At 42.2% G+C, this 12,528-nt stretch overlaps 1 protein-coding gene and 1 long non-coding RNA gene across 3 annotated transcripts in view; one reads left to right on the top strand and one right to left on the bottom strand.

Annotated features, from left to right (window-relative positions):
* Positions 1 to 607: 607 nt before the first annotated feature.
* Positions 608 to 9,555, bottom strand: COX7A2L (cytochrome c oxidase subunit 7A2 like). Its single transcript, XM_086878457.1, has 3 exons — positions 9,151 to 9,555; positions 1,838 to 1,969; positions 608 to 940 (listed from the first exon to the last, which is right to left on the bottom strand). Exons 1-3 carry the CDS (start codon positions 9,220 to 9,222, stop codon positions 797 to 799), a joined length of 348 nt encoding a protein of 115 aa, XP_086734583.1. The 5' UTR covers positions 9,223 to 9,555; the 3' UTR covers positions 608 to 796.
* Positions 9,058 to 12,528, top strand: part of LOC111945779 (uncharacterized) — a 26,689-nt gene continuing 23,218 nt past the window's right edge. The window contains exon 1 of one of the 2 annotated variants that reach the window (XR_015283664.1): positions 9,058 to 9,556. This is a non-coding gene — a long non-coding RNA (uncharacterized LOC111945779). Of the gene's footprint in view, positions 9,557 to 9,758; positions 10,531 to 12,528 lie in introns of those variants that run through there. The other variant, XR_015283667.1, reaches the window with a different exon arrangement.

Here is a 12,528-nt window from a genome sequence, read left to right as displayed (position 1 = left end):
ATGACAGTAAGGTAGCTGAATCAATTTTATGATTTGGTATCTACAAGTTGAATTTATAACTGTACCAATATGTTTATTTCACATACCAGGCATGCTGAAATGCTCTGAAATTTTCGAGACTTGCCTCCTTTAGTATTCATGTTGCTCTCTTTATTGCGTGGTAATACAATTTGACAAGGAAAGTCCAAAAACTGGTGTAACTGATGCTACAATAATGGTGCACTCTGCTGCATACAGTGATGCTACAGTTATGGAATAAATCCACTTTAAATGCTCCAGAAAGACAAGCCCTTTGTCATATCACCAGATGTGGTATATTATTTACTAATATACCAGTATTTGGAAAAGTTCCATTGCCAGCTGCTTATGTAAAATGACCATTATAGGAAAGAAATAGGTTCCCAGTATGCCATAATAATTAAATGATTTGCTTTTAGTGTTTTGGAAACTAGTAGCATCCTTCCACTAAGGAATGTGGTGCATAGCTCACAAATCATTTCTCCTGTCCTCTCTCAAACACTGTTGAAATTGGGGAAGGGATGGAAGGAAAAGCTTAACTTTCTTCAACTGTTAATAAACTCTTGCAAGACAAGAAAAGCTACAACCATATGCTAAAATAATATATTTCTCTGTTTATATTGGTGTTTCAGAATACATAAGGCAACCGATTTAAAAACATTTTCTCCAAGAAATCTGATGAACCCTATGTGACCACAGGGAACAGGTTTAAGTGCAAAGTGGTACATGCAGGAGATCCTTCAGAGGAGTGCTGAAAGTCCCATGAGGTGTGGTTCCTTTATTTTTGGTTTTTTGGCTGTGAAGCAATGTACAGTGCTACCAGACAGTAGATAGTCCCTCCTATTGTCAGAGCCATCGTGGTCCGATAGAGCATCCTATCTGGATATCCTCGCTTCAGGTGTATTGGCAGCCCATCTGATCTCTGTGGGAAGAGTTCAAGAAGAAAATAAGCAAAAAAGAAATTAACACCCATACTGAGGTCATTACAGAATAAGCTACCTTGGGTAAATTAAGAGACTTTCAAGAGGGAAACCTCCTGACAAATACGCTCACTACAACCAAGTGTATTATGTGTGTTTTAGCAAGACAAATGCGAAGGCAAGTTGATTTTGTTAGCCAAAGCTGTTAAGTGCAAGCAGAAATAATGTATCTTGAAATATTTCTCAAGAGGACCTGGATGGGAAAAGTGTCACTAACAACAGAATGTGAAAAAATATGTTTAAAAAATTATTCACTAAGTCAGACTGACACATTCCAAATGGAAGTGGTATGTAAGAGAGAAAAGGGAACATTATATAAAGTACGTTCTTGATGCTTAAAAAAAAGCTTAACTAATTTGTTTTAAGAGAAGTCCTACATTTAGAAATTCCATAGCTAACAAACTGGCTTTGAAAACTTTACTGTGCTGGTCTTATACTGCACTACAAACAGCTTCAGCAACATTCAAATTATTATAAATAAAACCATAATGATTTGCTTTGCTTCTCCACATCTGCTTTAAGGCATACACCTGGATTCCCAGAGAGAAAGTGCTTCCAATAGTCAAATAATACAACAACCAACTTCTGAAGTCAGCAAAAAGACAATGTTACTGCATTTATCCACTTTCTGTACTTATCTCCTATACAAGGCATATATATATGTATATACTTTGTAATGAAGTACAAGTACACAGGTTATACTGTATTTGACAGTTTCTTGATCAGACTTTACAGAATTTAGGTACTGTAGAATGGCAAAAGTAGTCAGCTGTGTTAAAATAAGGACACATATGTCCCACTCCCAGTTTTCTTTAAGTTACTCTCAAAGTTGTCATTACCTGAAAAACTTTCTGTAGGTCTGGCACCTTGTTTGTACCCAAGAAAGGTTCAGTTGCTGGTAAACCTGGAGCAGGTTTACTTGTCCCAAAAATCGGATCTGGGGGTTCAGTGGGAGCTAATGATTTGAGTCCCTGCATAAATAAAGATTAAAATATCAAGGTATATCACTCTTGCAAACATACCAATTGTCACATTAGGCAGCCAGACTGCCAGTCATTACAAGGATACATTACAAAGACTATTTATCTGGTATGAAGACTTGTGACCAACACATTGCTGGCACACTGATATCTCAGTGGCAACTTGGGGTCAGAGCTTAGCAAGGACAATAGCAGCCTCATTTCCAATTTCCTCAAAGCACGAATTCATAGGTGTTATTTTTCTGTGCTGGTACTTGGTCCAAATTACTGCTTATGTTATGCACACAGACTATCTATGACTCTCTCTGAGCAACAGGATTAGGATCAAGGATCCCTGATGCTAGGGTCAGAGTGAGGAATGAACTCTACCTCTTGAATGCTGCAAACGGTAGCCATAAATAACTAGTAACATAAATAAAAAATTTGGATGTATAGTTTGGTGATTAAAAAAAAAGGATCATTTGGGTCATACTGAAGCTGTAAGTGGTGCTCAAGGCTCTTCAGAATCCCTGATATAGAGGGTATTTTGTGCAGGTGTAACTACATCCTGTAGTTCAGATGTTGCAGCTTCCTACACCCCAATGTACGCCCCATGAGCAGCACAACTCAACTTCCCTTTGGTTCACAAGGTTGTACTCTACATCTGCCATACCTAGAAACTACATAATTCAGTTCTGTGATTAAGGGCACAAAGTCAGAGCCAACATGAGGTGACCTCCTTGTCTTTATTACTGTAGTTAAATTTAACAGTTATGTCTGGACACGTAGCAGTGATGTTTTACATTATGGCTCTCAAAACAGCTGTGATTTAGTTTTTTCCTAACTTGCCACAGAAATTAAAAGCAACGTACAGTTAGTTTAATGCAACAAGTTTTTATTACAAACAGAAGAATCCAAGGGTCAAGCTAAGACTACGCTGAAATTCTGGTTTCTATTCAAAGGACTAGTTGATGCATTTTGTATTGAAGAGAATGTCTGACAGTATCTGAAGCTGGAAGCAGACTGGCACTCATTCTTTTGTGCCAGCCATAGACCAGACATGTTTTCCCTATGCAAATTCTCTGCTACAACAGGCATCTTCAGCAGAAAAACCAGGTTTCTCAGCCTCCCAAAACAGTCTATGGAATGGTCATCAGTGCTGTACCCTGAAGATGTGGGTTCAGCTTCCCACTCTTATAGTGCCTAACTGAATATTAGAATCCACTTGTGACCTTTCTGGTTATATTTTGAAAGGCAGCAGCAAACTGAATTTCTTGGCACCTTCAGTAACTAATACCTTCCTACTGAGCAGGCTTGCACGGAAGTTAAGCACTGAATTATTTAAGACCAGTGAGTTCTGGCCACAGTGCTATGAAGGAAGCATATAAGGAACTATTAGCCAGGGGAAGTTACTAACTATATATTCAAGGCTAAGTAACAGCTACATCAAAGGCCTTGAAGAAAGCAATTTTGGAGAAGTATTTTTGTCTATAGGAACTTTAAGTACTTTATTAGTCTTTTTAGTGATTTGACAGAAATAACTATAGAAACAGAACTACAAGCATCATAATACAAGCATCATAAAGTCACTCCAGGACAGATGTTTATACTAAATGTGCAGGTGACTTCTTCTCCAAAGCTTTTCTTGCCTTCTTGTTTGTTAGTATCACAGCAAATGTGAAAACACACACCTTTCCTGTGTCTTAAAGTTTCCCTTTTGCCTTCCTGAAAGCCCAACATTTTCAGGAGTAGTGCCATCTAATAAATTCAGTAGTTAGTAAATCAACAACTGTAAATTATTGCATACTTTTTCAGCCTTCAGAAATATATTCCTGTTCAGATAGAAGTTCTAAGATCTCCTTCTGCAGGAGCCATAGCAGAGTCAAACCTGACTCAAGTTACAAACACCATCGTGAAATCAAAAAGAACCAGTTCAGAAAACTCACATAATCATCAGTGTACTGGCGTGAATTTCTTCCAAAGCAGCATAGCACCACTTAAGAACATCACATAGCAATTTAAATAAAAAGCATTGATGTGGTTCACTGGCTTCAGGAAAGAGCACAACAAAACACATGCTGCAAAAGGCAGACAGTTCAGTTTGCTTAAACTAGATGCTGCATTAATTAGGGTTCCTCAGCAATGTAATATTTCACTTGAATTCCATCCATGAATTGTGAGTCTTGGCCAACCCCAACCAAGCTCAGTTAAATTAGTGCAAATGCATGGCTGTTCCAACTTGGTACCTGCCTGTGGTTATTTAGAGAAAGTGGCAAGTTCTTTGTCTCACACCCAGCTTACTAAGCTTAGCATAGCTGAGGACAAATCCACAGTGTAATGTAAAGGCTGAATTTCACTGCAGAAAATTTTTAATTAAGAGCTGACACACCTTAAACGACCCTTGGCCACTTAATTTAACATTACTAAAACCACGTAATGTCATTATTTAATGACATCAGTGTCTCACTACACTCAGGATAGTACTGAGGAATTAATACCTCTATGCATTTGATCTGTGCTTCATTTAAAAAAAATAAAAATTAATCATTGATAACTCCTGATATTAAGATGTTAATCTTTTGTTTTTAATCACTACAATATGATTTTTTTCCAAGTCTTGGACAAAGTACAGCAGATGTAGTTATGCAGAAGAGTCAACATCAGCTGATTTTATCAGCATGCTAACAATGATTTTTTCAAATGCTGAAGTCTTCAATGAAAGGTCAAGACATGTAGCTAATCCAAAAGAGCAAACAGAATTCTCTGCCTACCCTTCTGTAGAGTGTGTTTGCTTTCCTGTCAGAGGTCGGAAGATCTTAGGACCCAAAGTATCTGCTCGTTGGCCATCAGGCTCAAAGTTAAAACAAATTTACACCTTGCTAGTATGAATTTGCAAGTTGGATTTACATTTTCCTGACAGCAAAACCAGTTAAGGATGTGGAGCATAATTTAATGGACACAGCACCACTCTTAAGTTTTTAAATGTAAGAGGAACTGCTCAAACAGATCTGAGAATGTGAAAGGACAGAAAACTGAGGTAAGGGCCAAAGGGGAATGGGGCAGTTACTCTCAGAATCAGTATTTCAGAACATGTATTGAAATAACTTTTATCAACCTACTGAACCTAGACACTTCTAAACTAAGTAGCAGGTCCTTCACAGTAGAATGCATCTCACTGCCTAAAGTTAAATATATTTGTTATGACTAACACAAGGCTCTTAGGTAAAACCACTTGAGTCTTTGTTTATACTGGAATGATGATCCAGTGACAGTGCTTTTGTGTATGCATTAAGTATTACCTAGGACATAAAAGGTTACATATTAAGATTCTAAACAAACTGTAAGCAATTCATATTAGCTAAAATCAAAATATCCGTGGCTCATGGGGGCTTTAAACAGCTACAAGCAAAATAAGTGTTATCAAGTGAAGATACTGTAGTACAAGTAAATTTCTGCTAGGATCATGTTCAGTAGAAGAACTAGGGAAAAGTTCATGTACTTGTCCTCATCTAAGACCATTTGAAACTGGTCCCAGTGCTTGCACTTTAAACATAAGCTAACTCTTTGAATTCATACTTTTTATTGAATTTGTAATAGTTATGGCAGTCATTATCCTCCTAAATATGAGGAGTCATTTTGAAACTATTTCCCTCCTCAACTAGCTAAGGAAGTTCCCATTTATTCAAACAAGGTAAATTGTTCAGACTATACAACTTTGTTAAATGCAAAATTAAGTCTTCTAAGCATGCTAGGTCTGAGATGGAAAGAACAACACAGATTTCAAGCTCAAGAGATTTCTTTTTGTTAGTATAAGCTGTTAGTTATGTTACTGTCAGCAAAATAATTTTTGAAATCCATTTAGACTGGTATTTTGCAAGCCCACAGAAAGCTTAAACCTGCAGCAAAACAGTACTCTATTGGGAATCACCAGAACATAACAGCACATAACAAAGAGAATTATTATACTGCATATTTTACTAAGGAGAATTTGAATGGCAGGATGTCTTCACTTTTCCAGAAACATCAAAATAAGTAGAAGCACAAAAAGCAAACCACTTTACATGATGAGCTATAGTTTTACTAAATGGAGCAATGAAATCAATAGGAAAAAACTTACTTTGTTTTGGACTTAACACCTTAATACTCATGGGATTACCCTTACAGTTCAATTGTTTTTTATTGAAAACATTTTTAGTAGACTGATGCATCTAAATGTGTGAGCTGAGAAATCAGTCAAGCTTAGAGAAAGAAAAAAAAAGAAAGGGAGATTTAACAAAAAAGCTAGCCTAATAACATTGTAAAAAGGGACTGAAAGTAACTTTTAAAAATTTAACTTCCACAAATGAGGTTCTTTACTGTTTAGGCTTGAAGCCCTTCCCCATTCCTTCCCCCCTTTGCATTCCACTGTATAAATGAAGTATCAATGTTTATTCTTTGAACATATCTTTGTCTAGAGGTAAGAAGTGCCCCAACCACTGCAATAGCACTGGATATATTGCTACTGTTTAAGTGCTATACATACTAGAATATTATTTATTTTGCTATCTTCTGTTTCTCGCACCCCTGACCCCCGTAGCTGTCCAGGAAAGCTTCTAAAGTGATGGGGAAAGACTAGGACAAAAAACCTTCTAGGGACAGAAACTGCAATATCAGAAACCCTCTGTTACCTCAATTTTTATTTAAGACCCTAGGGTAATTCAGGATGAAAGGCCCTCTAGTGCTCTTTAGTCCAGAACAAGGTGAGGCCAGGTTGCTGTGGGTTTTGTCTGGCCTGCCCTTGAAAGCCTCTGAGGACAGAGTGCACACTCTCCCTCTCTGAGCTGCTGCTCCATTTCCTGACTCTTCCCACCAAGAACATGTCTTTCCTTCTGTCCAGCCTGAACCTCTCTTTCTTTCAGTTGGTGTCTCTTGCCTTCCCACCATGGACCACAGTGCAAAGCCTGGCTCCATTAATCTCAGCTGTCTGCTAACCTCTGCTGAACTTGCTCCAGTTCCCATTCCCACAGCAGGAGGCCCACAACTGGACACAGCACCTCGATGTGATCCAGTAAGTGTTGAGCAGGTAAGAGTGTTGATATTCTCAATCAACAGCTCATAGGGTTATACACCCAGGAGGCTGCTGGCTTCCTGCCTGGCAGTATCTCCAGAGTTCCACCACAAAGCTACTGCCACCAGCCCTTCAGTTGCCACCCTATAACCATGCAGGGGCTCTGTGCCTTTTTTCCATCATGGAAGCCCACAGCATTCCGGTCATACCATTCCCACACTCTGGATAGGTCTCTCTGAATGGCAACTCTCCTTCAAAGGTTTTCAGGCCACTCCTTTGGTGTCTTCTGTAAACTTCAAAAGAGTGCACTCTCTTTCCTGCTCCTGGGAACTGATAAAGTCCTGCAGTAACCTGCAGCATTCCACTTGTTAGGAGAATCTTGGCTGACTACAAACTGTTAACCGCTGTACTCAGTCTGATCATCAAGTTCTCTTAACTTCAAAAAAAAATTAAAAGGTTTTTGTAGCTGTCCTGGGCCCCTTGAAATAATCTGAGATTTTACAACTGCCTCATATGATGTTCTTACTTGCAAAAGATGACTGGATTTCCCAAGTAAAACTCTCACAGTCAAGGATACCCAGGAAAGCAGAACTGTAAAGGAGGTTTCTAACAGAATTAACAGGCTAAGAATGAAATAGAGTTGTACATCATAATACACGTTAGTCTACAAGAATGTAGTGATTTTAACTAATTTCAGTTACTTTTTATAAATGAATTTTTTGGGAAGGAGACCATAACTTTGATTTCATTTATGTGTGTGCACCTGTATCTACTTTTTTTTTTTTTTTAAGACTTGTGTTGCTTAATCAGATGAATTTTGAGGCAGTTCTTTGAAAGGCTGATTTTTAAAAAACCATTCTTTCAACTCTTAACCTCCAGTCACGAGGGATTTTAACTTTTTTTTTTTGTTTTTAACTGTAAGAATTTAATCTTTTCAAACTTTACTGAGAAAATTGAACACCGTATAACAACCATGCTGCATTTGTTCCATGATAAAATCACATTACAAATCTTCCTAATATTACTTAGGAATTTATGTTGATGTACAGAAAAGCAAACAATTTCTGTGATTTATTTTCACTAATATGCAACTCTCCATGTCTTGAAATGACTGATGCACTTGGGATTCATTCTGCCCTCCCTCAGATTTGCTTTGCTCTTGAAGAATTAACCATGTACCTTCACTATGCAGTGTGAAAATTATAAGCTTATTTAATGCCATTGTTAACCTCTATATACTTATTTACTAAGTTGGCATCATACAGAGGTGAGTTCCCATTTTGCATTAAACAAACTTTATGGATTTGTATCCTCCCTGGAAAGGGTTTTAACGCTTTCAGTAATCGGGGATTCCTGTTGTACACACGGACCAGGGACACCAGAGACCAGTGCTGCTCCCATCTGCCAGCTGCAAGTTACAGTACAATGCCCAGTTCTGGGACCCTTATTTCAAAAAGGACATTGAGGTGCTGGAGTGTGCCCAGAGAAGGGCAGTGGAGCTGGGGAAGGGTCTGGGGCAAAAGTCTTATGAGGATGGGGCTGCGTGGAAAAAAGAGAGTCAAGGGTCACCTTGTCACTCTCCTCAATTGGTGGAAGGGGGGGTGTAGCCAGGTGGGAGTCCCAAGCGCAATTAAAAATAGGATGAGAGGAAACGGCCTCAAACTGCGCCAGGGGAGGTTTAGGTTGGACATCAGAAGGAATTTCTTCACAGAAAGGGAAATCAAATACTGGGATGCGCTGCCCGGGAGGGTGGTGGGGTCGCCGTCCCCGGAGGTGTTTAAGGAAAGACTGGACGTGGCACTCGCTGCCCTGGTCCAGTTGACACAGAGGTGGTCGGTCACAGGCCGGACTCGATGATCTCGAAAGTCTTTTCAACCTGATTCTGTGATTCGGTGATTTTAAAACCCCGCCGGGCACCGCTCTAGTGTGGAGCAGTCCTCTGTGACAAAAGCGCGTTAATTTCTTGCTATAACCCCCAGAACATCCCAAAGTTGTCTCAAGGGCTGCAGGGCAGAGCGCGCGCCCCGTCTCGCCCAAGGTCACGCGAGGGGCCGGATACGTTCGGTGCCCGTGGGGGCGGCCGATCCCTCCCCGGCTCAACAAACGCCCGCGACGCCGCAGCCCCCGCCCGGGTGCGGGGTGTTACCTGTGGAGCGTAGGCGGCGGCCGCCGTGGCCCCGACGAGGCGCTGTGTGAAGCCGCTGAACTTGTAGTACATGGTGGGCCGGGGCGGGCACCGGCTGCGACGGCTCGGCCGAAAGGACCCGCCCCGCCCCCCGCCGGCTATTTAGCGACGCCGTAACGCTCAAGGGCCCCACCGGCTGGCGGACTCCAGGCAGCCACGCCTGCGCGAGACGGCGCGGAAAGAATGAGGACCAGAAAAAAAAAAAAAAAAAAAAAGTCCGAAAAAATACAGGAGCCTACACCAAAGCAGTGCCAGCGCGCCTCTCCCAAGAACGCCCGCCGCTCGCAGAAAAACGAGATGGATGACAATTTTCAGTCAGGCAGGAAAGGTGAGCCCCCGCAGCGGCGGGGCGGCAGCAGCAGGGACGGTGGGGGCCGGATGCGAGCGCGTCGCGGGCGGGGCGGGAGGGGGGGCGTGGTTCACGTCAGCCAATCGGCGCAGGCGGGAGGCGAGGCTCCGCCCACACAGGGGGCCGGGGCGGGGGCGGGAGCGCGCGGGACTCTGGCCCCACACGGGCGCGCGCGGGACTCTGGCCCCACACGGGCGCGCGCGGGACTCTGGCCCCACACGGGCGCACTCGGCCCGGGCCGGCCCGGGGGGCGCGGGCAGGAAAGGGCGCTGAGCTGGGCCGTGCTCAACGGGGAGCCGCTGTGCAGCAGGCCGGTCGTCACAGAATCACCTAGGTTGGGAAAGACCTCCGAGAGTATCGCGTCCAACCTAGGAGCGATCACTACCGTGTAACTAGACCAGGGCACTGAGTGCTATGTCCAGGCTTTCCTTAAACACCTCCGAGGACGGTGACTCCACCACCTTTCCGGGAGACCATTTCAGTGCCCGGTCGCTCTTTCTGTTAAGAAACTCCACCCTGCACCTCCCCAGGCGCAGTTTGACGTCGTTTTCCTTTATCCTGCAGCAGGTTGCCGGGGAGAGGCGGCCGGCCCCCACAGGGATACGTCCCCGGTCAGGGAATTGTAGAGGGCAAGGTCGCCCCTGAGCCTCCCTCTTTTCTCCCTAAGCACCCCCAGCTCCCGTAGCTGCTCTCACAGGACTTCTGCTCCAGACCCTTCACCAGCTTCATTGCCTTGCGTTGGACACACTCCAGCATCTCCATGAATTGAGGGGCCCAGAACTGGACACAGGACTCGATGTGTGGCCTCACCACTGCAGGGGAAGAATCTCTTCCCTGGTCCTGCTGGTCACACTATTAATGATAAGGCACACTCGAGAGAGACACTGAGTATTTTTGTCAGAGTTGCACAAGCCTCGGTCCTCGGCAGTGTTCCACAAATCAAGCACAGCAACTACGTTTTTACTTTGTATTATAGTAAACAGGCGTTAATGGTAATTGGCTAGAAGTTACCTAGTTCTCTTATTTTTAGTGCTCTATTTGTCAATGATTTTCTTGTTTCCCATACTAATTACTCCACATGCTGAGTTTTCTCCTCTCTAGGCTCTGTGGGTTTCTTGAGTTGATGGTCTGAGTCCTCTCCCAGGATTGCCTTTAACCCAGTCAGAGCTGATTCAGCACAATTGCCAAATCGTCTTCCTTATCTTGGGAGTTCCATCAGATATCTTTGTGGACTTTTAATTCTGCATTGTGTTCATTATCATTGGTACATCCTTCTTTCTACATACTATACTTTTATTAACCTCCCACTAGGTCTGAGACCACTGAATCATGTCAAGCCCTAAATCTTAACAATGTTTAACAAGGCAATTCTACCAACAAGAAATTCGTCTTTCTAACCCGTGGACACCACTGAGACCTTGCTTGTTAGCTGCTGTCTGCTTCACAAATGAACTCTCTTTTTTATTAGACTGGAACATATAGAAAGATCAAACAGCATTCTTTCTTAAGAAAATTTTTTACATATTTCACATTTTGCAACAGATACAACAGTGGTTTTGTTGTATCTGTTGCAAAAACTAAATTGCTGTGTCTCCTCTCTAACAAGTGATTCATGTCTCTTATCAAGGGATACCCTTCTCTCCTGCCATCTTCCAAAAACATCTGAAATGTTTAATCATTACATAAAATGGGGCTTTTACTAAACAAAGTCAGCATCCTGAACAGGGGACTGTGACAATGCTGTTTCTGTTGGTGAATTTAGTGTTCCTGGGAAGTCAGCAGCCCCTCATCTGCCGTAGGACATGGCACAGCCTTGCCCTGCCCAGAGCTCATGGGCCTGAGGTATTCCTCAATCACTCCATGCCTGCTGTGGACCCCAGGCAGGTGCCAGCTGGCATGCTGTTAGTGACCTAAAGCATCCTGCTGTGACAAGTCTAACAGCGTGATTTCATGGCTGGAGTTCATGCAATGAGTTGGCTGAGATTAAACATGCTGAGGCCTGGCTATAAAGGATCATTTGTTGGTAATGTTTGATCATTAGCGACCTCCACCATTTAGATCATTGCTCATTGAGAGTCCCACATGCGGTTTTGAAGATATGTTTGCTATAAAAATATCTGTGGTCATGCACTGAGTGAAAACTATTAAAATGTGCTTTGCTTATAAACTGGGGGAAGATCTATTCATAGGAGATATTTTAGAAAGAAAAATACCCATATAAAATGTGTGATATGATTTCCTTACCCACCCGTGTAACGCCTTCTACTTAGATTTTAGAATTTGAGTTTGGTGGTGGGAAAAGAGAGCCTTGAGTTGTCTTGGATTTATCCCCTTTTGAACAGACATCCTATACAGGATAACCACTGCTCAGTACCAGGAGCTCCCTTGGGAGCCCAGCACATCCGTTTACTTGTGAGAGCAGGGCTATGAACCTTGAGTCTTTGCTGCACCAGTTCTTACCTCTGCCTGTTACCCTGAAGGCTGGTTTTCTTCTTGGGGAAATTTCAAGTTCACAAATTCTGTGCTGCTCTCCTGTCGAGAGAACCAGCTGGGTGCTCCATACATAATACTCTGAGTGGATGTTCTGACTCTGTGTTAAGAATGTTAACTGGAGAGGATATGTTATTTGCTCAGTAAGTAGGACATTTATGGAAATATTTTGTAAATGTTACAGGAAGAATTGTGAAATCCCTGTAGCTTGCAAGACTAGGCAGTATTAATGAAATGGAAGATGTGCTGCATAATTTGTGGTTGAAAGGAATTTGCTGATCAGGATTCTATTTATTCCTGAGAAAAATAAACTAAAAGTAGTTTGATTACAAGTCTGTCTGTAATGTAGCAGAAGACCTTGGAGGTGTGGTACACATATTCTTTTAGAGTAGAATGATATGACTCATAGATAGGTTTGTTTGGTAACAGCCCTGACCTCTTGAAATCATGGGATCTAGCTCATATTATAATGATTCTGGGTATATTTGTCTGCAGGTTCC

Source organism: Cyanistes caeruleus, chromosome 2 (genome assembly GCF_971803275.1).
Source record: "Cyanistes caeruleus chromosome 2, bCyaCae1.hap1.1, whole genome shotgun sequence".
NCBI classification, from domain to species: Eukaryota; Metazoa; Chordata; class Aves; order Passeriformes; family Paridae; genus Cyanistes; species Cyanistes caeruleus.
The sequence above is the reverse complement of the archived record's forward strand: the minus strand, read 5'-3'. Positions and strand labels throughout refer to the sequence as shown.